The sequence below is a fragment of the Rhamphochromis sp. 'chilingali' genome (genome assembly GCF_963969265.1).
Source record: "Rhamphochromis sp. 'chilingali' genome assembly, chromosome: 5".
Lineage (NCBI taxonomy): Eukaryota > Metazoa > Chordata > Actinopteri > Cichliformes > Cichlidae > Rhamphochromis > Rhamphochromis sp. 'chilingali'.
In genome coordinates this window covers 6,977,945-7,001,752 of record NC_137932.1, presented here as the reverse complement: position 1 = coordinate 7,001,752, position 23,808 = coordinate 6,977,945, and the positions used below count along the sequence as shown (strand labels likewise).

Sequence of the window (23,808 nt, the reverse complement as noted above, 5' to 3'; positions counted from 1 at the left end):
ATACCTTAGAGTCAGTTCTAACCAAAATCGATGTGTTTTTGTTTTTATTCATACAGCATGTTGAATTTCCAGTTTAATAAATGTGCCTACTTATTTCTTCTAAGTTAATCAGAAAAATATCATATGGCTGGCTGGATGGATGATGGGCAGAATAAGATGAGGGTGAAAGTAGTAGATTTTTCCCATTTGTACCCCAAGCAATAGTAGATTGTATCACAAATGCAAATATCTCGTCAGACAATCACATGGAAGAAACTTAATACATTTAAGCATGGAGCTGTGGTCAACAGGACATGCTGAAGTTCAAACTGAGCATCAGAATGGGCAAGAAACAAGCCTGGTCTGATGAGTGCATCCCTTTATGACCACAGTGTACCCATCTTCTGATGGCTGCTTCCAGCAGAATAATGTGTCATGTCATAAAGTTCAGATCATCTCAAACTGGTTTCTTGAACATGACACTGAGTTCTCTGCACTCAAATGTCCTCCACAGTCACCAGATCTCAGTCCAACAAAACCTTTTTGGGATGTGGTTGAATAGGAGATTTTTGGATGCAGCAAATGTGTGACACCATAATACCAACATGGGCCATGTTGGCAATGTTTCCAGCATATTCTTAGAACAATGCTACAAGCAAGTTTGGCAATTATGAAGGCAAGAAGGGGTCAAACCAGGTACTAACAATGTGTGGTTAGTAAAGAGTCTGGTGAGTGTATATTAGTTTATAGCTACCTTATAGCTTTCTAGTCTAAACATACCATACTAGCTCCAGCAGTTTTGTAGCAAATAAAAAGGTTTAACAGTCTAACAGACAAACCAGTCACCCAGACAGTCAGTTGCCTCAGCAGGCCACCACAAAGATCAGCAGATCATCACACTAAAGGGCAGAAAATCAGTGATGGGACGATATTAGCTTTATTCTCTCTAAAGTCAATTTTTCACTCTATTTAACTGAACCTCACTCTCTGGCTGTATCCACTTTTCTGTCATTTTCTCTCACTGTGTCTCTCTCTCTGTTATTTCACACCAACATAATCAGTCACTGTGCATCTCCCTGCCTTGTTTTGCCATAATTTCCCACGGGTGTTAGATGAGGCCTTAACCCATAATGCTTGAAGCACTTTTCTCCTATCAGATTGGATGGGGTTTTGGGGGAATTGTTTGTGTGTGAGTGTGCTGGGGGGTAGATAGTGATGAGGTCTGTTCCAGATCATAACCCTGACCTTAACCATACCAAACCTATTACCATTTCTAATCAAATGCCTCAACAAAGTCACTCTAACCTCTTCAATCTCTCTGATCGGTGGGCCAATTATAGTGCTTCTACCCCAGGTGGAATCCATAATTTCATGAAAGGGAGGGGCTGCTAAGAGAAGCATGGAGCGAGTAAACTATTTCATCCAGCCACACCTTAAGGAATAATTCAGAATCCTGTCAGAGCTTTATACTTGTGAATTCCAAAACAAAGAAGAAGAAAAAAAGAGAAAGAAACCCTAAACAATATTTTCACACGGAAACAGAACAGCTGAATTGTTAAAGCTGCGCTAATCATTATTCGTATATTAAGAAATGATCAAATTGCTGTGTGAGAAGTGAAAAGGTGTTACTTGTAAAGAAGAATGCAAAAATTCCATGCAAATTCTGCATATCCCATGGACTGTAAGGGGCTCGTTTTGGCTCTTACAAGGCCATGCACAATATCTGACTCTTTAAAGTGAAACATAACCAGATTTCTCACATATATTTAAGAAGACGTCCCCTGTCAAACCAAGACAAAGCATCTACTGATCTCAGTTAGTCCTGAGATTCATGTTATTTGAATTTTTTTAACAACACCCGATAAAATAAATTACTTTTAAAAATGTGTGACTTTGGCTCTGATGCAGCCCCCACACTTTCTCTGAAGCCACCATTCGGTGGTCTCAGGCAACATCCCACCCACACAACTTGGTTGCATGTCACAAGTAATAGTCAACACTGAAGGCTGCTGTGCCACAGACGGGCACAGAGGGGCTCATTTGCAGACTAGAGCCTCTCTGGTGTGCAAGCAGAGGTATGTTTTGAAGGTAAAAAACAGATACTGGAGAGGTTGCAAAAAAACCCAAAAAACCCAACAAAACCCCACTGCAATGCTTTAACCTGAACTCGCCATTAGCAGCAAAACCTTATGAGCTATACTTATGATGTTTCCCAGTACAAGTGAAAGCTTACAAATAACACACTTTATGCACTTCCTACTGATAAAAGAGTAATGGTATATTTGCATAGACATATGGGTAACTAAAGCAAATTTCAGTCAGCACGTTTATTTTAATCGTGGCTCAAGAGTTGGCAGTTCGTCTTGTAATCGGAAGGTTGCCGGTTCGAGCCCCGGCTCCGACAGTCTTGGTCGTTGATAAGAAGTACACTGTAAATTACAAGTTGAAGGCTAGGCAGATTAGCAGTTTAGCATTTACAGTGAAATCAAACTCTATCGCTAACATAGTTGAGCTAAATCCATTAAGACTTGAAAATAACACAAGCTGCCATCTGGGCCCTGGGACAAGTTTGACTGCAGCAGGCAAGTCAATCAAATCCATTATCTACTGTGGCATTAAGCCAATCTGTGCTCTGCTCATTTCACATGAAACTGTACAGTAAAAACGAGTAACAATCAAATGGAATCACCAGTAATAATAGCTCAGGGCTCAAGCAATAGAATTGGTGGGGTAGAAATGTCCCGCTAGAGATGTGTTGAATGGGGAAGGGGGGGAAAAAGCAATTTCATGCCACAATTTCAACAAATGCATCCATTGATCAAACACAGACGAGGCAGATGGATTAAGTCAGTGACTCAGGGTGGATGTTTTAACTAGAACGCCTATGATTAAATGTGTGGGGATCCCCTCATTCATCGTCTCAATGCAACTATTAGCATAGAAGCTGGAAACCTGTTTTCAACTTTCTTCAGCAATGAATTGGGTGGCTTGGAGTTTGATTTACTGTCATATTTCTACTGCAATTCATCCCGGAGTAAAAAGCCCACCGCATGCTGACAACAGGCGCATCTGATGTTAATATGAAATTGATATGAAAGCCACATTTGATATTTTTTCTTCTTCTTTTTTTCCTGCTCCTCTGTTAGATAAGCGATCCTATCTTGTTAAGAGGTTTTGTTGAACCAACTTTTTCCGTGTTTCGACTTCTTTTTTCCCCCTTGTCCCCGCTTCACCTCTTTTTCCGCGTTGAAAGACACCCGTTGATTCACTTGTGGCTCCATCTCGCAGCACATCATCGTCTTCTACAGCTCTTATCACACTTTCTCATGTCTCATCCTCTCAGTCTCTCTCTTCACCCCCGATGCCTCGCTTTTCTTCTTTTCGTCACCAAAACTTTTGGCCTTCTTTAATTTTTTTTCCTCCACACGTTTTAGTTTGTCGCTGCTTCACTGTGTATGTGGAAATCAAAACGTTTTAAGGCAGTCTGGATTTAGTCCATGCACATAAACAAATATGCATCCCTCATGCACACACACTTTCACAAATTTAAAAAGTATGCAGGACACCCTCCCACAGAGTACCCCCTCCCCACCCCGACCACCAATAAATGACTGACAGTTGGTGCGTGTGCAGTTCTACGAGCCACTATCTGTGCGTTGCCCAGGGGGGTGGCTGCATCTTTTATATGACACAGTGGACTTTTCTGACACTTAGCTGTCTGAGAGTGTGCATGCATATGTGTGAGAGCGTGAATATGCGAGTGTGCGTTCGCAACATGGTGACAGTTCTCTCTCTCTCTCTCTCCACAGGCTCCTCTCCAAAACTGTCAGGGATGCCACATCAGAAATCTTTTTAAAGATTAATTTTATGGCATTGCTGCTATATTAGATAGTGCAGCAGCGAGTGACAGGAAGGATGGGACTGTGACAGACTGATATATGGTATGAATCTTGGGCTTAAACTCAAATTACTGTCAAGACAGGATGTACACCTTATCTTGCCTCTGGGGCTCCACGGGGGCCTCGTGGATAGAAAGTTTTATCAAACACAAATGTTAGAAAAGCCAAAAAAGAAGGCTTCACAGAAAGGCAGACACAGTTATTTAGCAGAAATTTAAACATAAACAAATATAAACTGTCTGCTTATAATACGCAATTCTAATACATCTGAAAATCAGCTTGTATAAAGTGAAAACATCCATAGGTGTGTTGTTCTAGGATTTGTACACAAAAACCTGCCTCGTGCTGACATATGTTAGCAGACATGCATCAGTGTACTGTGTGTCTACTTGGAAGCAGCGTCCAAAATGAACTGTTTGACTCAGCAGTCAATAGGAGTGGTTAAAAAAAAAGCATCTTTTTTTAGCTCAATAAAGTAATTTTTTTTCGGCCTTGTTTGTGTCACATTCGTATTTATTTCAGTACACTGATTTTAGATAACCAAATATCTAGTTGAATATTAACATAAAAAGAGGCTAGAGTGAAATTATTTCAATATTCATTCATTAGTACAAGCATTAATAGAACCAAAGACACGTGGATCTCAAAATTCTACTTATCTGTTTTTTATGTGCCATGTAGAGCCTAACACTACACGCCTAACACGCCGACTCTGGCAAAAAGTAATTAAGTCACTGAAGATTAAAGTGACGGGCTGTTCATGCATCTGTTTGTCTACTTAGGTTTCTCATTGCTCAAGAGTTGTCTGCCATATTGGATGTGATACAACAACTGTTTGCTAGTGGAAAATGTATATTCCCCAACTTGCTTGCTGTGTTTCCTGGATGTTGCTAGCTGTTGCTGGGTGAAAGTGGTTGCAAAAATGGTGCTGCACCGAAAAACCTGGTTGCTAGCAGATAACCACGGTTGACTGCAGGTTTTCGTATTTGTCAGTAAATATTTGTTAACTACTAGATGAATAAGTGCGATGCAAACTAGAGATGGCGAAGTAAAAGTTGTGCCTCAGCTCTTATGCTGCACCCAGTGTGTTTTCGAACGGTGCCACTTTTACTTGCAGGTGAATGGTCTCTATGCCCATTTTGTGTTGCACTCTTCAAAGTTTCAGTACAACTCAGAGATAGCATTTGTGGTTTTTGCCACTTATTTGGAGAATACATATTTTTTCCTAGCCACAGATGGTTGTCACGGGATTACCGCCTGGTCTGTAGGCCTGTGTGACTCAAACTTTAGCAGTCATCTCCCTACAACTGCCATTCACCTCCACCATACACTAGCATCCAGTTGGGGAATACTCATTTTTCCTATTACATCCAATGGTTGCCAGATGGCTACAGACCAGTCTCTGAATGAGTAGTGCCTTATTCACTTGATCCTACGTTGTCACCATGATTGTCACATGTCCAACATGGCGGACAAGTTAATGTCATGTGGTTAGTACTCACTTGCCTGTGAAACCTCAACACATTTGCACTGTTTGCCTGCAACAAACAATCCTGATGCAGGCAAACAGTCAGGCATTATTTTACACAATGCAAAATCTCAAGTTCTGAAAGCAGCTTCCTTCTGTGACCGGTGCCAAATTATAATGGCTGCTCTGCCATTATAATTTGATCTAATTCCTAAGTCCAGTAACAAATAATTCATTCTACATTTTAAGAATCGCTTTACACCAATATTTTAAAAAGAATAATATTGTTTAACCCTAACCCTAAAAAATCTGGGCATGTCCCCAATTAGTCTAAGGCTACAGGTTAAGATGTACTGTGTGAATATCCCACTACTTTGCATCTGATTGGCTAATATTCACTGCTTGGCTATGTTTATGGCTAAACGGTTAGGGCTGGTAAAAAAGCCAAACTCTATCACAGAAAGAAGAGCACAGTAGCATCACCCCTGTTAATGACATCGTCCTAGCGTTTTGTTAGTGTGGCAAAGACAACCTTTTGAAATTTACTCAAAGAATCGGAAAACATACCCCACCTGGTCCTGGTACAATCTAATATTAGATTGTATTAAATGGTACTTGCTACTATTGGTCAGAATGGATAAAGACCATCATTGGCTTGATTGCTCACACACTGAAACAGATACCTGTAGAGTCATGTAATATGTAATTTTTCTTGGTATTTTATAGACAAAATTCAGTTCAGTTCAGTTCATTTTTATTTCAAACATGTGCCTTCACAATCATTACAAAATATGATTCCATTATTTGTTTGAAAAGGAGTAGGCAGAAGTATTTACTTATTTGCAGAAAATAATGCAACCGTTGCTGTCTCTAGATTCATGAAAGATCAAGGAAGGTCAGCTTTGGTCAACATAAATGAGAAGACTTAGAGGATGTTCAGTTTAGTTAAATAAAAAGGAGAATTTTTTAATGTAGTATCAGTGCTTCCCATAGGCCTGAAAAATAAAGCTAACATATCAAAGGAGGCAAACTGAAGTTTCTCTCAGTGCCAATTGAGGTTGGTTCCAAAAGGGAGTCAATGCCCATAGACTCCATTCTAAAATGGCCAACTTTACAGCATTAAAATTATATTTACAGGCCGCAAAAAAAAAAAAAAAAAACTAAAAAAAAAAGAAAGAAAAATCATTTTCTCATCCCGCAGCAACTCTGAGTGGGGTCATCCACCTGGATAATTGAGTTAGGCACCTATCAGCATCTGCTAGGCCTCATCCACTCTTCACTGTGTGTGTGCTGCTGGAGCATTTTTAATGGATTGGCTGGCTAATATTATGGCTTGTTGTGCAGAACAGACCATCCAAAAAGCATCTACCTTGGATTTACTGGGGGAAATACTAGTATTTTATCAGTCTGTTACTTTAGCCAATAACATGGCACTCCACTCTTTAAGTTCATAAAGCTTGGCTTCAAAAAGCCAGCATAGCAGTAACATCTCAGTGATTCCTAGCATTATACGAGGCACAGCATTGATTTTAATGAAACAAACACGCTGGATACACCTGCATTTCCATTAAATATGGGTAACCTTAATCTGCTGATGAAATCTGTGTGATACTGTTGAAATCTCCAGAAGAAGAGAATAAGCCAGCTGTCAACTGCTGTTCCCACCGTTAATAAAAACTGTCAAGCTCAAAATAATTCAGGAATAAAAAAGTGAGTTCCCCCTAACTTTGATTTACGGGCTTGCTGTGTGTTTGTGTGTGCATGTCTGTAAGCGTGGGACAATGTCAGTGAGTCATCGCTGACGTGCACCATGCTCCCACAATGTCCTGTTAGCTCTCAGTGTCATGATGTCTCATCAAACCCACTTTGCCGTAATCTCAGTCATGATAATGATCTGCCTGTTCTTTCAGCGTCTGTCCATCTGGTTGCCTGGTTTTAGGACGTCAAACTGAGCTGACAAACGCGGACACCGCCCACCCATCCACCCCCACCCCACCCCCATCCACCCCAACCACTCGGTGTCTCTCCTACTTTTCCACTCACTTTCATGGGGGTTTACTTTCCTTATCAAGAAGAAATGTCATGGGCATTTGGCAAATGCCATACCTTTACAGGCCTAATATTTCTGACTTTTCCTGCTGTTGTACTACAAAACACCAAGAACATTTGCAGTTAGCAGAACATCAAACAGCCTGTGTGCCGTGCACCGCATGGTTAAAATGAAATCTGTCATCAGGAAGGAATTGAGAAGATTCGATGCCTTTGCCTGCAATATTTCCCCTAGTTTAAAACATATCATGCAGAAAAAATATATAAAATGAAGGCAGGCCCCTAAGCGCACACTTATTTCCCTGATAGGCTGATAAACGTACAATCTGCATATCAAGTCTATTAATGGTTAAAACTGAGTATTGGGCTGAAAAAAATGACATCAAAGCTACATTACAAATCCAAGTGTCAGTGATAACATAGCGTAAATCAAAGGACTGTCACCCTCTTTCATTTGGAGACGCCAGATGGCTTTTATGAAGAAAAATGCAGCGTGTCACAATCAGTTTTGTCCCGTGACCCCGCAGTAATGGTGTGAGTATATAAAGTAATGGGCTGTACACAAATCCCTGCCCTGTATTGTCCACTAATAGGAGTGCCTTCTCAACAGGGCCACGTTTCCCCGTGTCTCTACAAAAGAAATTTGAAGGAGGAGGGGGAATGAAGAACGAGGCGAGAGATGAAGATGTGCGAGACAGAAGAGGAGCATGGGACTTTGGAAAGCAACTTGAAAAAGACTTGATTATAGGGTGAGCAGAGGGAGAGGAGGGATGACTTACATGGAGACAGAGAGAGTGAGGCGCAGGAGGAGGGAGAGAGAGAGACTGAGCGAGAGAGTGGCATTGAGAAGCAAATGAGAGAGAGAGTTTCAAAGAAATTTCATTTATATCATGGCATTCTTGAAGCGCGTGCCAACCTCAGCCTTATCAAATACCGACAAGTGGCAGCGTGATACATAAATAGAGGCAGCAGGAAAAGAACATGTCACGATGATACTCATCTCACTCTCTGGTAAATATACTGTACAAACCATGTATTATTGATACACTCGTATTCAAATCCGAGCTTGAAGTCTGTTTTCGCTGGGCTGTCATGATATTGATATATCAACTTTTATCAGCTGCTGGTTGGGATCCAATTAAATCTGGCGCTAACATCTAGTTTCCCTCAGGGTGATTAAACCGGAGAGTGTTATAGACCAGGAAGCCCACAGCTGACCAGCTAAAAGGTCAGCTGGGACTCCTCTACATGTGGAACTGGTTATTCTACACACCTGCAATCCACTTTGCAACCCACCTTCATCTCCAGCCTCTATATATATATAAAGGCAGGGAGGTGCATTGTCTGCTCTGAGGCCATTTACACAAAGCATGAATTTCTGAGTTTTTAGGATGAGAACTTCTCCTTTAATGCAGCGGTCCCCAACCTTTTTTGCCAGTTAAACCAGTACAATACCAAAAAACAGAAAATTTATTCATAAAGACCCAGGGAAACCGAGTTAACGATAAAAACGATGTTTTAAAAAAAGGATAAAAACTGGTAAAGACCCTGAAAACCATAAATTTTACACCCAAGCCTCAACTCTCGTGGCCCAGTACCGGCCCGTGAGTCACCCGTAGGTTGGGGACTGCTGCTGTAATGTATATACACACCAAAACTCAGCACCAAGCTATCAAACCAGCATCAGAAACAAGACGAGCTGGTTCTGATGTTTCTAAACAACAGAAAGAAAAACTGAGATTCTGGGTTCATCTAATCCTCCCGAGAGGTAAGAAGCAGGGAGAATTTCATGGTTTGGTCCAGGAGTTGAAGTTATATCGGAGCTGCTTTTGTACATATTTCAGGGTAGTTTAAGCTCTTTGGCGGAGTTGGGACCACCTCTGAGGAGGCAGAGAAATAATTTCAAAGCTGACTGACCCTTACCTGCGTCTAGCTGTGTCTGAAGTAAAACAGTATTATATTACTATTTGTATATTCAGTACCGATGAGTGTTTTGAGATAAGAGCGCACTTGTTGCCAAATGCAGTGATCTGATTGGTCAGATCTGTTTATTTGCATCTGAAAATCTTTAAAAATCAAGCTTAATCTTAAAAAGCAAAATGCAGCACGCCTGCATTAAAGATAGATGAATCTGAAAAATATTTTTAACATACAATATATTTGTACAGATTTACAGTTAATGCAGAAGGGATGAGAGGGTCCAAAACAGAACCATACCAATATAAATCAGTATAGATGGAAGTATCCAAGTTAAATAGCTTTGGGGATTCAGTGGTTGCTGGAAGTTGAGAGAAGTTTATGTTGGGACCTGCTCACTTCAAGTCACTGAGCATAATTTACCTCCCACTGTTCACCACATCGCTGCAAATCACTTCCAGTGTTTAAAGCTGTTCTAAGATCTTAATTTTGTAAAAAATTTTGAGGCCTGTTGCCAAATTTGTTGTTATTCTGGCGTTGACTACCACTCACAATGCGGGGGTACAGAAATCAGTTTTCTTATGTTTTAAACTGGATGTGTACACCTGTGGAAACAATATCAGACTTGTACTTGTTTTACATGTGGACCAGAATAATAATAGCCCTCAGGTCAGTAATTAAGCCTCAGAACGGTTGGTGATGGATTTATATCTCACACTGTATAACAGCTGGTGGAGCCGATCGGAGGAGAAGTGGGACTTTGTGGTTTTCTCTGCTGCGGTAACTGGGTCAAGGAGGATGTGTCCTTGAGGCACGTGCAAACTGTTCTGGTCATAAAAGCAAAGCTGTTTAGCATCTGGTTTGTGTGTGCTTCTGTACGATTGGTCAGCGGGTAATTGATGACGGTATTGCTAATTAACTGGCTGCTTTGCCCTCATTAGAAACCAGATGTGTTGATTTTGGTCAGGAGAGCTGAAGCCTTTTAAATGACTTTATCTTACAGAACACAGACTAATAATTTTAACCCAAAGAAAAGTGATCCACACTATTTATTTTGCTGTGCCATTTCCGCATGTTTCTACCTTCCACTCTATCCATTTAAAATGACAGACTTGCTCGTTTTTCCCGTGTGATAAAAACGAAATCCAAACAGTAGTCCCCTGTTCTCTCAGTTTCAGTGGTTTCTGTTACAACTAGGCCATGGGGATATTGAGAGGTATATACCAATCAGCCACTGACCCACTGTCGAATGCGGTGAATACAATTTATCGCCCTGCTATTTGGATTTCTGAACAGAAGGCGGATTTTAGACAACTTTCAACTCAAAATTGAAATGTGTAAAAATTTGTGAAAAAGGCTGAGAGTGTAGACTGTGTGCTTGTGTGGGAAGAGCAGAAACGGTATGAGTATATGCAACAAGTACCAGATATAAAAGAAATTGTACTCCCAAATATCATTAATTGATTGATGGATGACTGATGGAAAAACCAATAAGATGTAGATTAGAACAGATTAAGACAGATGGTATGAGGCGGCTGTAACCGCAGTCCTGTGTCAGATATTAAACTGATAGCAAGCATGTTGTGAAACTGTCCAATAAAATAAGTAAATTACAGAGAAGTGAGGCAATTTTTTTTTTTCAACAGCCACACACCCGAGTGTGTAATCAGCAATAATCAGCACTCACATCAACTGATTTCTTCTGTTTATGGAAGCACTGATTAGCCTTAATAAATCATCGAATCTGATAAAATACATTTAAATCAACAAATTTGGAGTTTAGATAAGGCTAACTTTTGAAAAACACATCAAAAAGAATTTGAAAACCCTCCAGTCATCTCTAATATTTATTAGTGGATAATAGCAACATAGTGATTTTAAAATCAAACCAATGACGGCTGAAAGGAAATAATTTCACTACAATGCAATGTTCCACTAAGAAATCTTTGGTCTTGACATTCATGCACATTTTGCTTTGGCACATACCACCAATCTCACCACTGTTGCACTCAAAGTACCCCAACACTCCATATAGCAGTGCTCCCCAATGGCCGCTGCCTTCCCCTAGCGGGACGATATATCCTGGCCACAGAAAAAGCTCAGCAACAGCTCAAGAAACATAACAAACCATCCAGCCTTGCCAGACCCCAATCGATCAATCAGTCAACCAAGCATCTACAAAATGCACTGGAACAAGCCCGATCCGCAGAGGCCAAAATCCATATTTCACAAGACCCAAAGGGTGCCAGAGACTGCAGGACATCCCCAGAAGAATTACAACTAGCTTGGTGACACAAGGGGAACCAACGTACATGTAATGGCAGACGGTTTTAAAGTTGATTAAACCCTCACAAATAATCAGCTTATTTAGTGAGTTAATTCTTTTCTTAATATTTGTGTGACTCATATAGCATGCTGGGAGTAAACAAAGCCATATCTAAATGCAAAAAATAAAATAAAATAAATAATAATAATAATTAAGTTCCCTACACCACTTGAATGTGTGTTATCAGATTTATATCCATATTTTGCAATGGTGCTCCCTCCCCTCTACGTGATGGTTGAGAGGTGCTTCATCAGAGGCGGAAGTTTGACCGAGGTCCTGGTGGTGATCGTCTCTGCTGAGACCCGGGACAGCAGTACAGTGCTGAATTTCAGTTAACCTGAAGGAGAAAGGTCAACCCTTTCTCCTTCAGGTTGAGGGATTTTGGCTTAATACATTTTCATGGGACTGCGTTCAAACTTTGTGAACAAGTAAACAAGTTTGAGAACACGTTACCCAAATGAACAGTGTGGCTCAAGTCACTGTGTCTAACCTGTGTGTATAACACAATATATATTAAACTTGCAGGCAACTTGAACTTGTTTAGAGAATCAATGCATTGCTAGTTTGGGCCTTTTTTTGTGTTAACGCTGGCACATTAAGACTTGACAAAGAAAAATGTTCTTACTCTGGACAGGTCTCCAACCTCCAGGTAAAAACAGATGATGAAAACGTTCCAGGTCATCCAGACTACGAGCCAGGCTGCATACTGCGGAGAAACAGGCAGAGAGATACGCAGAGAGGAAAGTGAGATGCCGACAAGACTTGACAAGCCTTTGTTAGAGAATTTAAAATGCATCTTCGTGTCTTGCATTGGGACTGGGTGAGACGGAGAGAAAGACAGAGGGCGGCTTCACTTTTGATGTCGTTGAGATGCAAAGAAACAGAAACAACGGCAAATAGTACAACAGATCACCTGAATCAAACCAGACAGGAAGAGAAAATGGATAGGGGTGTTGTGTGTATGTGTTTGTGCAAGTTATAAGAAAGCGAGAATGATTTTACAAGCTTTGATACAACTTTCAGTCTCTTTCATTAACTGAATCTTCTTACTAAACCTTGTGTGTCTACTTGAAGGTCTTCTGATTGGATTAATACAATGTGGCAATGTGAAGGGGAGCTTTGCACTAATCTGCTAATTCCTCCTCAAAAGTTCTTCCTACTCCCACTCTGTTCACACCATCTTTTTACACACACACATATATATATATATATATATATATATATATATATATATATATATATATATATATATATATATATATATATATATATATATATATATATATATATATATATATATATATATATATACCGATCAGCCACATCACCACCTCTAACCTATTAGAGCGTGAACATGGGACCTCTGGAGTCTGATGGCACCAGGATTCTGGTATAGACTGGGTGGAGCTGCTTTACATTTGGCTTCTGTCTGCACATCCCACAGAAGCTTGATTAGACTGGGATCTTGGGAGTGTGCAGGCTCTGATAATGCCTTAGGTCCTTGGGTTCTTTGTTTAAAAAAAAAAGTTTTGCTAGCAATGTTCCAGGTTTTTGATTTGCTATTCAATTAAACAGGAGAAAACCCAGGAGTAGTCTGAAAGCCAGAAAAATGAGGTTAAAATTGGTCCATACAAATAGATTTTATGTATTTAATGTCTGTTTAAAACCATTATTCAAACTCTTTAATAATCAAATTGTATTTTAAATCCCTTAAAAACACGTCTGCAACACGGCGGTACAGTCACATGGAAAACAAAGTGTTCACTGTGCAGTCCTGTGAAAAACTAATTACACTCCATAATTCTAGCTTGTAGAAGCACCTTTAGCAGCAATAAGTTGAAGTAATTGTTTTATGTATGACTTCATCAGTCTCTCACACTGTTGTGAGGGAAATTTTGGACCACTCTTCTTTACAACATTGCTCGAGTGCCTTGAGGTTTGCGAGCATTCGTCTATGCACTCCTCGCTTAAATTTCTGCCACAGCATTTCAATCAGGTTAACTCGTACTAGGGCACTGCAGCACCTTGATTCTTTTTTTCTTCAGCAATTCTATAGTAAATGTGCGAAATGCACGTGTCAAAATAACATGAACATGAATGCCTGGAACCAGATTTCCCAGCAACACTTTACATTGTTGAGATAATCAGAGTTATTCACTCAAACTGTCAATTTTAATGTAGTGGCTCATCGGTATATAAAATAAATACAGTACATGGTCTTCCATCAATCTTGCATCCACCAGCAGATGCGTTTTTATTAATTATTAATGCAAACTGTTTAAATTTTCTCTGTTATCCATTCAAGTGGATTTCATAGTGCATCCTCCAGGTATGAATGAAGTTTTCACTGTCCTGAACTTTTTTTTAATGAAAGGTTGTGAAAACATCAAACATACTACTTATATAAGTTATAAAGCTTTAAAAAGAGAGAGAGCAGAGTATACGTAAAATGCTTGTTTTGAGTGCAAAACTCACCCCAGTGACATATCTCGGCCTGAACTGAATGGTGCCAAAAAGGCCCAGGATGACAACAATGATGTGCAGGAAGTTGGTCAGGATGGGAGCCCACTGGTATCCCAGGAAATCTATCACCTGGCGCTCCAGCACACTGACCTGATAGAAAAAAGAAGCAAAGGAGTGAGATTAGACACAAGAAAACAAAGGCATGTTTTCTGTAAAACATTTGACTGTTAAAGGTAAAACTACCAACAGTGACAGAAATGACATAAAACTCTAGTTACAGCTTTGCAGTATGGTACACCTCTACCAACCACGATGGCTTTTCAATAAAAAAAAGGTATTAAGTGTATTTATGTTTGGGAAATGCACTGTAGACACGACACTAGTGATCCTTCACCCACAGAAAGCCACAAATTCTAAAACACAGATGCTTTACAAGCATCTTGAACCCCAGCAGGACCTATTAATCACCACAGTTTGTAGTTTCATCAATCAGTCTTCTGACCATATGGTCATGACCTTTGTTCCTAAGTAATGGTGTTGCAGAATAAGTGTTTTTACACAATGTTATGATGTCACATTGAAGATGATGCCCTTCTGGATCTAAATGATCCGACTTAGTGTTTTCACCCGTCTGGACATTTGAGAGAAAATTGTGTCATTATCCTTGAAAAACTTCCAAAAACATGTTTCATAAGCCCACAGTGAGCTTGCCCCTTGACTGCCACGTTCAGATCCGTTCATTCTTGAGTCCAAGTCAACATTTGTGCCAGATGTAATTAAATCCCTTGCAGCTGCTCCTGAAATATCACTTTCACGAGACAGCAACGGACATGAGATTACTGGGACCTTGGTCTTTTGACCTCTGACCACAAAAATCTAATCAGTTCACCTCTGAGTCCAAAGTGAACGTCTGTGCCACACTGGGAGAAACCCGTTTAAAGCTTTCAAAAGGACAGCTTGGCATAGAGATCGGCACCGTTTTTCCTAATTATTGCAGACATGCTGTGAAACCTCAAACAACTGGTCGACCAACAGAAAATTAATCATTAGTCATTAATCATGGCTAACTCCCTCAAATGTAAGGATTTGCTGTGGTCCTTTGTTAAATGCAGAAAACAATTTTGCAGATGAATCGCAGCCTAACTGTGACGTAATATTTGAACTAACGGTGGCTGTTTTTTTGTTTTTTTAATTCACCCTCTTTCTTCAATCAGCTGATTTTTCTGTCTTCTTTACACAGATTTATTTGGGACTCTTAATGATGAACTCACTGATGGGTCTGATAGGGTTAGAGAGGTCATTTATCATAATAACAAATATAAAATGCTTTGTCATAATGAAGTAAACTGTAATCAGTTATACATGCATTACTGTTAAGCTCTCAGGGCTGTGTGTGTGTGTGTGTGTGTGTGTGTGTGTGTGTGTGTGTGTGTGTGTGTGTGTGTGTGTGTGTGTGTGCGCGCGTGTGTGTGTGGTAGAGCCAGTGAGTCTGGGGGGTGAGGGTTATTATCATTCAGTCACTGTAGGCTCATGCTGAGATAGTTAATGAAGTTAGCACAGCGTATGATATGGCACTGCTAAATATATTAACGCACACAGACAAAGACAGGGACAGGGAGATGGTGAGGGGGGAACAAAGAGAGAGCATGAGACAAAGAAAAGGTGTGCACTAAAAAGAAATAGGAAAAAAATATAACATGAAAGCTAAGGATGCCATTATTAGCTTCATTTAGTGCAAATGAGACTGATATTTACTGTTCTACGCTCTCAGCTAGAAGAGATTACACATCATCGACTTACATATCAAATCAAGGGCTTCATTACCAGCCATGACTGTGTAGCTGGTATTGTTTTCAGCTTGTGAGGCTGCCTGTCTGTGAGTGTCTCTCATTTAAATGAATACTGTAGCAGGAGGTAACACAAAGGTGGTCTGTCTGCACAGATTTTGTCAAGATAGCATTGCAACCCTGCAAAATACTGTCCCGAATCATTATGGGTGTGTCGTTGAGTTTAAAATGAACTTTGTTTACACCTGATCTCTTCTCACACACATGCAGGCAAATTTCTGGACGGCTGAGTTCAGAGTGCCCTAAAGGTAAGCCATACGGCAGCACTACAGACAAAGCTAGAGACCGTGTTGAGCTGGGATCACACCAGCAGCGAAGCCTGGGTGTTCTTGGACAAAAACCCATTATGAAAATATTACATGTTCGTACATCAACTAAAGGTGTAGTGTAGTGGTTTACGCATTTGCCTAGCAAGCGAAAGATCCCCAGACGTGACACCAATCTCTTTGGGGTTGCATCAAACAGGGCATGCGCTGTAAAAAGAAATCTGCCAAATGAAACATGTAGACCTGCTGTCTGTGGTAATCCATGTGAATAACAAAGCAGCTGAAAGGTATCTGATACAGAATATTTAATATAAGCATTAAAAATACAAATGATTGTGTAACCATGGTTGTTTGTTTGTTCGGTGTTAATGTTCTAGCGCTAGCATGAGGCTATGAACCCATTGTGGTACATTTTTGGCTGCACCAAAAGCCTCTTTTGAAATATACTTTGGTCATTCTCAGATCATCTCAGTCACTTGTACTTTTGAAAAGCTGAAAAAGAGCAACACTACTGGGAAACGTAAAAATGTTTGCCTTGAAAGTAAAAGTTGTGATTCAATTGTGTTCCAAAAGGTGCAAGTTTTACTTTGAAGAAACTTTTTGCAGTTTCTTTCAAATTTAGCAAGTAGTTGGGGAGTTTTTTGGTACAACATCAACCTAGCATCTGCCACCATCCTCCCATAAATGCTCGCCAACCAGTTGTTTTTTCCGTGGTTGCCAGGGGTTACTGACTGATAGGCCTGTGTAAACGCAGCTTTAAGCAATAACTTACAATAACAATGACCAAATCCTCATTTTTTCCTAGCAACCTCATTGGTCACCAGGTGGTCGCCAACTTGTCTCTAGGCGTGAGGACTAACCTAATTGGTAAACACAAGTAATCAAATTTCAACTAAACATTAAAGCATCAAAGTTCTTTTGACTCTTTCAAGCTGATTCTATATTTGTAAAACTGTAGCAGAAGGCTGGTCACTGGTCATTGTTATTTTATATCTCTATATAAATAAAATCATATTTAATACACTTTTTTTAAAATCCCAAAGTTTACGCTCAATATTTAACATAAAGTAGGGCTGATGGGCACTGGAGGAAGTCCTGCACAGATGGGAACATCCCAACAGTACCAGGCACGCTGTCATGACTACAACCGTAACAGTGCATAAACTTCACCAATCAGACCGTCGTTTTAAAAATGAGTTACTGAATGTGAGAGCTACACGGAAAAGGAAGGTGTATGAATGAGTGTGCGGCGTGCTGACATATGTGCATCCATCCATGTGTGGGTTTCTGTGTCAGGGCAGGTCTGCTGTGCTTGCACTTGACAGCACCTGCTGTTATTGGACACACTGGGCTCAGATGGCTCAACAGTGTGTGTGTGTGTGTGTGTGTGTGTGTGTGTGTGTGTGTGTGTGTGTGTGTGTGTGTGTGTGTGTGTGTGTGTGTGTGAGTGAGATAGAGAGAGAGCGAGAGACTGTGCCTCTCTGTGTGAGTGCCTTTATGTTTGGATAGACTCTCTCTCTCTCTTTCTTTGTGTATCTGTATTATGTAAAAGTGTGTCCTCCCATTGACAATTATATAGTGGTACAATTGTGTCTCTCTCACAAGCAGGCACACACAACCATACAGACCATTATAAAAAGTCAGAGGCCTCCCAGCCTATTATAGAGGCCTCTTGGGGCCCCTCTTTCATCACCAATAATATAAACAGTCTTCACTCCAGCTGGGACACACACAGACACACACACACAGAGACACAGACACACACACACAGACACACAGACAGAGACACACACACACACACGCACTCACACAAGCAAGAGAAGTCACAGAAAGGAGTATCCAGTGGAGAAAATCTGAGAAATGAAGTAAAGAATTTCTATAGTTTAACTGTCAGTCACTTAAAAAAACAGTTGTCGGGGTTTATTGCTCTAACCTGGGTTCATATAGGAACCAATGAAAGGAATATTCAAATTCAGACCATCTGTTCGTGCACTGCACTCGTCTTTTCATGTGAAACTCTCATTACATGTCTCAGCTGCAAAACAACTAACATCAGGTGCCCCAGTAGATCATCCTTTGTATTTCACTTCTTCAATTCTCCTAACAGAAAGGAGACATGTAAGCACCCCCCCTCACCTCCCTACCCTCCTAACGCCTGCATCCTTTTTCATGAATCGTATGACAGAAGAAACAGTTTGAGTTTCTTCTGCTTTTCAACAACTTTAACTCTGGGGGAAGGGAGATGAAGAGCTGTGCATAGGAGCCTCGTTCCCAGCAGCAGTTTATGGCCTGCATGTAAGCAGATATGGCAGTTTTGTGATACGTGCAGCTGATGAAAGCTTCAGTGGTGTGCAGGTGGAGCTCCAAGCTGGCTAGCCGGGTCCTTTGGGATTAGATGCAGCTCGCTTTGATGCTGCTGACAGATTTGGACATTTCAGAGCCAATGCTTAGGCCAGGTATGCATGCACACTAGGGTTATTTTAAATGCTGTACATACACTCAACAAAAATATAAACGCAACACCTTTGTTACTGCTCCCATTCCCCATGGGATGGACGTAGAGACCTAAAATTCATTCCAGATACACAATATAACCATCCCTCCCAAACAGTGGTCACAAATCAGTCCAAATGTGTGGTAGTGGGCACATCTGCTATATTGAGATAATCCATCCCACCTCACAGGTGTGCCACATCAGGATGCTGATCTGACATCATGAGTAGTGCACAGGTGTACCTCAGACTGCCCACAACAAAAGGCCACCCTGGAATGTGCAGTTTTGTCTCACAGCAAAATGCCACAGATGCCACAAGCAATGAGGGAGCGTGCAATTGGCATGCTGACAGCAGGAATGTCAACCAGATCTGTCGCCCGTGCATTGAATGTTCATTTCTCAACCATAAGCCGTCTCCACAGGCGTTTCAGAGAATATGGCAGCAGATCCAACCGGCCTCACAACCGCAGACCTCGTGTAACCACACCAGCCCAGGACCTCCACATCCAGCAGGTTCACCTCCAAGATCGTCTGAGACCAGCCACCCAGACAGCTGCTGGAACAATTGGTTTGCACAACCAAACAATTTCTGCACAAACTGTCAGAAACCGTCTCAGGGACGCTCAACTGCATGCCCGTCGTCCTCATCGGGGTCTTGACCTGACTCCAGCTCGTCGCCGTAACAGACTTGTGTGGGCAAATGCTCACATTCGATGGCGTCTGGCACGTTGGAGAGGTGTGCGCTTCACGGATGAATCATGGTTCACATTGTTCAGGGCAGATGGCAGCTGAGAATGTCCCAGTTCTTGCATGGCCAGCATACTCACCGGACATGTCACCCATTGAGCATGTTCGGGATGTGCTTGACCGGCGTATACGACAGCGTGTACCAGTTCCCACGAATATCCAACAACCTCGCACAGCCATTGAAGTGGAGTGGACCAACATTCCACAGGCCACAATTGACAATCTGATAGACTCCATGCGACGATGTGTTGCACTGCATGAGGCAAATGGTGGTCACACCAGATACTGACCGGTTCTGGGTCCCCAGACCCCCAATAGCGCAAAAAACTGCACATTCCAGGGTGGCCTTTTGTTGTGGGCAGTCTGAGGTACACCTGTGCACTACTCATGATGTCAGATCAGCATCCTGATGTGGCACACCTGTGAGGTGGGATGGATTATCTCAATATAGCAGATGTGCCCACTACCACACATTTGGACTGATTTGTGACCACTGTTTGGGAGGGATGGTTATATTGTGTATCTGGAATGAATTTTAGGTCTCTACGTCCATCCCATGGGGAATGGGAGCAGTAACAAAGGTGTTGCGTTTATATTTTTGTTGAGTGTATGTACTGTAAATCTGCAGGTGGACACAGCAAATTACTCTCGATATGTTCTGGTCTAGCACATAAGAATACTTGGAGCTCTGGAGAGCCAATGCTTGCATCTATGAATGCGTGGAAAATAAAGTGGGTACTCCATTTCTCTGTTTAACAATGGTTCACAAAACACAGAAAACAACTTTATATTCAGCCTTCTGTCAATCTATCTAATGCCAGCACAAATTCCCTCAGGGACCAAGAATGTTTATTCCACCTACTGTTTTGTTAGCATAGACTGATGCGTGTGCTCTTCCTGGCATCAGCTTCCCAAATGCAGACGGAGTCTAAGTAGAGCTACAGTGAATCTATCACTCCCCTGCTATCCATTTACGTGGAGAGAGGCCAAATTCCTGAGAAAAAATAAAATAGATTCTGGGCTGCGTTTAAAGGGAAAGTAATCTAACTGCCAAAGTAACAAAGACCAATCACCTGCTTGTCTCAAACAATGATTTGAAGCTTTGCAAAAAACGTGATTTTTATTTGTTACCAAGCTGCAGGAGGTGAAAGGTGGCATCGACAGCAGTTTTCCACAAACGACACTGTGACCTCTGTTGCCGGCTAATTTACTCTCCTGTCGTTGATTAGCGCCGTTAATGAAACTCTGTCAGTTACACACACACACACACACTGGGGTGCAAAACCATCATAGCGTTTCGAACATTTAGGTTTTAGTGGTGAGTAAAGATACACAACCTACAACACTATCCATGTATCCAGGTTACTCCAGGCCAGTGTTAACTGTGCATATTTAAAGTGTCAGAAACAATAAACGTGTGGATTTTTATTGTTGTTTTTGTAGGCAGGTTATTTGTGGCTGATGTGATTAACACTACGGGCAGATAGGTGCAACATTTGACAGTCACAGCAAATCTGTAGAACGGTTGGCAGCGGCTGTTCTTAACTTGATTATGCAATTGAATGTTTAAAAAAATGTGACATTTGGTTGGGAAAACTAATGATTGATTGTGTAAAAAAAAAGCAGGAATACTGCCAGCCGCCTGGTCTCTGGAGACGCACAGAATGCAAAGCAAGGTTTCTGCAATAAAGGTTCATAGGTCGAGAGCTGCTGGGAAGTCTGGGTAAAGTCCAGAAAACTGTGTGGTGTTGCCGAACGCATCGTACTGCTGCTAATGAATGATGATGAACAAATATCAGCTGAACAACTGAGCAAAACTGAATGGTGCCCACTCTTTTACATGTATAAACAGAGGTTATTGTACTGGACTAATTCCATGCACTCACTAAGTGTTAAGCTAAAAATAAATAAATGAATGAATAAAATCCCAATGCTTTGTACTAATAGTGCTTCTGACAGAGTCTGTCAGAGTCTGACAGACATAGGATTTTTAAGACAGATACCATTATTTCGTGATTTGAAAATCGAATATTCTTTCAGACACATGACACATAAACACATTTCCCTAATATTTACTATTATTCGCTCATTTACGCTCTGCCCGACTACCTGCTGGTTTTCGTGTTTCTGGCGTTCCAAACACGGGTGTTGTAAATAGGGACATGTAGAGTGCCCTTTGTTGGACAAACGATGGCAACGTCAACATTTGCAACATGGCTAAAAGAAGTTTCTCACAATTCATTTTTTTCCTTTTTAATTTTTAATTTATCGGCTGTTACAAATGCTGACATAGATCAGCATAGGTCAATAGTACTGGTTGCCGACATATCTAGTAGAAGTAAATATGCCTTTTGTTGAATTGTTTATCTCTGTTGTGACCATAACATTCTATTCAAATTGTCTTCCATTTCTTTTCTTTAGTTACTTTTTTAATGAATTAACTTAACTATCTGTTTGGTAAACTAAGCCTGGCAAACTGGAGACGGACTGAAAAAACCCATGAAGTAAGGTGACATAAGCGAAGCATATCTACTAAAATATCTACCCACGTCCTCATTTTAGGTTTGGAAGCATTTTTAGTAGATAAAGGCGAATGGCTTAAGCAAGAAATGAGCTGTCGTTTGGGGCAGGCCTCGAAGGGGACTGGTAGCGGCTCCCGGGCCTGGCAGATCCCCATGTACTAAATAGAAGCGAAGAAGTGAAAGGATTGAAAAGGGGAGGGAGGGTGAGGCACATAAATGAGAACAAACAGCTTGTAGAACTGGGGGGGTCATAAGACTCGGAAGGGGTGTGTTTTGAGACGTGGTCCCGCTCCTGATATTCATAAATTTATCTCCAACAAAGATGTATTCCAACACAGCTCATAGCAGGGGAATGTGTATAAAAATGGCTGTAATGCCTGAGCAATAAATGCACAGGTTTTGTAACACCCCTTGAATTAAAGCTGAAAATCTGCACTTCAATCACGTATTGACTAACTGATTTAAACTCTACTGTGGTGGTGTACAGAGGCAAGTCTACAAAGGTTGTGTCTGTGTCCAACAAATTGTGGAGCTAATGATGCCATCAACGTAGTTTCCATCTTCAAATATTTAACTAGTTCAGCCTTATCGATCATATTTAGGTTAAAACACAGCTTATTCGGCTTTGTTCTCACTCTCCCGCTATGCTATGAGTTCAGTTGACTTTAGGCTTGTTGCTTTAGTTTTTACACTATGCAACACCACCCACTTAACATTCAGCCATCCAACTACTGACTAACACACTTCGTGAAGTCAAATATGTTTTTGCTTCTCTTTGGTTAATAAATTGGTAAAAGCTTTGCCTTTCCCATTATTTGTCATGCCTCATGGAGGTGGACAACGAAACACGCAACAGCAGGAAAAGTGTGTGTGCCGCATGGTTGTGGTTCTTGACGATGCTGTGCGCATTCCTCTGGGAGTGCTGGTGGAGGATAGTGACGTGGTGTCAGCAACTTATCGATGCTGCAGCTGTGCAAAGATGCCACACTTCCTCAGCCTCCTCGGAAAACAGACCCACTCCTGATGATGTCATATGCATACTGCGACTGTGGGGGTCCCCGCTATGTGCACACAGTGAAACATGAAACTGCTGACCCTTTTAACCTCAACAAAGCCAGTGTGGACAGAGGAAGGTTTCCACCCCTCTGCTGTCTTCTGCAGTTCATTTGTGCTGCAAATTGTTTCTGCCACACACGCGCGCACACACACTCGTACACACACGCAACACAGTGATGCAGATGCAGTGAGGGCAAAGACGCACCGAAATACTTCAGGAATAGATTAGCAGCAGAAAGAAATATGAAGCTGATGAAAGGGACAGCAGAGAGGCAGAGCAGGAAAGGGTCTTCGGTGAGGTGGAAAGAGTTGGGTCTATTTGATGATGAATGATAGATGGAAATCAAAGAATGAGCCTCGCTGCCGACAGGAGGACATCTGCACTGCGTGACTATTATGAGACACTGCCGAGCGACGAGTGTCTTTTATCTTAAACACAAGACGAAGAGAAAGAGAGAGAATGAGACAGTGAAGGATGGAGAGAGGGATCTGATGAGAGAACATGAGGAGATGGAGAGGTGATTAGGATCCCACTGTTACTGAGCAAAGAGATGAGTGGCACTGGGTGAGAGAAATGAAAATATCTCCATTCCTCCTTCCTCACCGTCTTTCCTTTCCCGACCTCCCTTTCCTTGCTCTCATCTCCTCATTTCCTCCCATCCTTTTCCTTTTCTCATCATCATCTCCCAGCCTTCTTCCTTCCTTCATCTCTCCTGCATATTTAATATGTATTCATCTGTTAACAGATCTGTTATGTCACAAAACTGCAAATTAC

At 41.3% G+C, this 23,808-nt stretch overlaps 1 protein-coding gene across 3 annotated transcripts in view; it reads right to left on the bottom strand.

The window, feature by feature from the left end:
* The window catches only part of nkain2 (sodium/potassium transporting ATPase interacting 2), a gene marked incomplete at its 3' end in the record, with an annotated part of 143,364 nt that overhangs the window by 69,537 nt on the left and 50,019 nt on the right, over positions 1-23,808 (bottom strand). For all 3 annotated transcript variants that reach the window (XM_080882485.1, XM_080882486.1, XM_080882484.1), the window contains exons 2-3: positions 14,114-14,251; positions 12,264-12,344 (exon numbers count right to left, since the gene is read on the bottom strand). In XM_080882485.1, the coding sequence (XP_080738611.1) occupies positions 12,264-12,344; positions 14,114-14,251 (219 nt within the window). The remainder of the gene's footprint in view (positions 1-12,263; positions 12,345-14,113; positions 14,252-23,808) is intronic.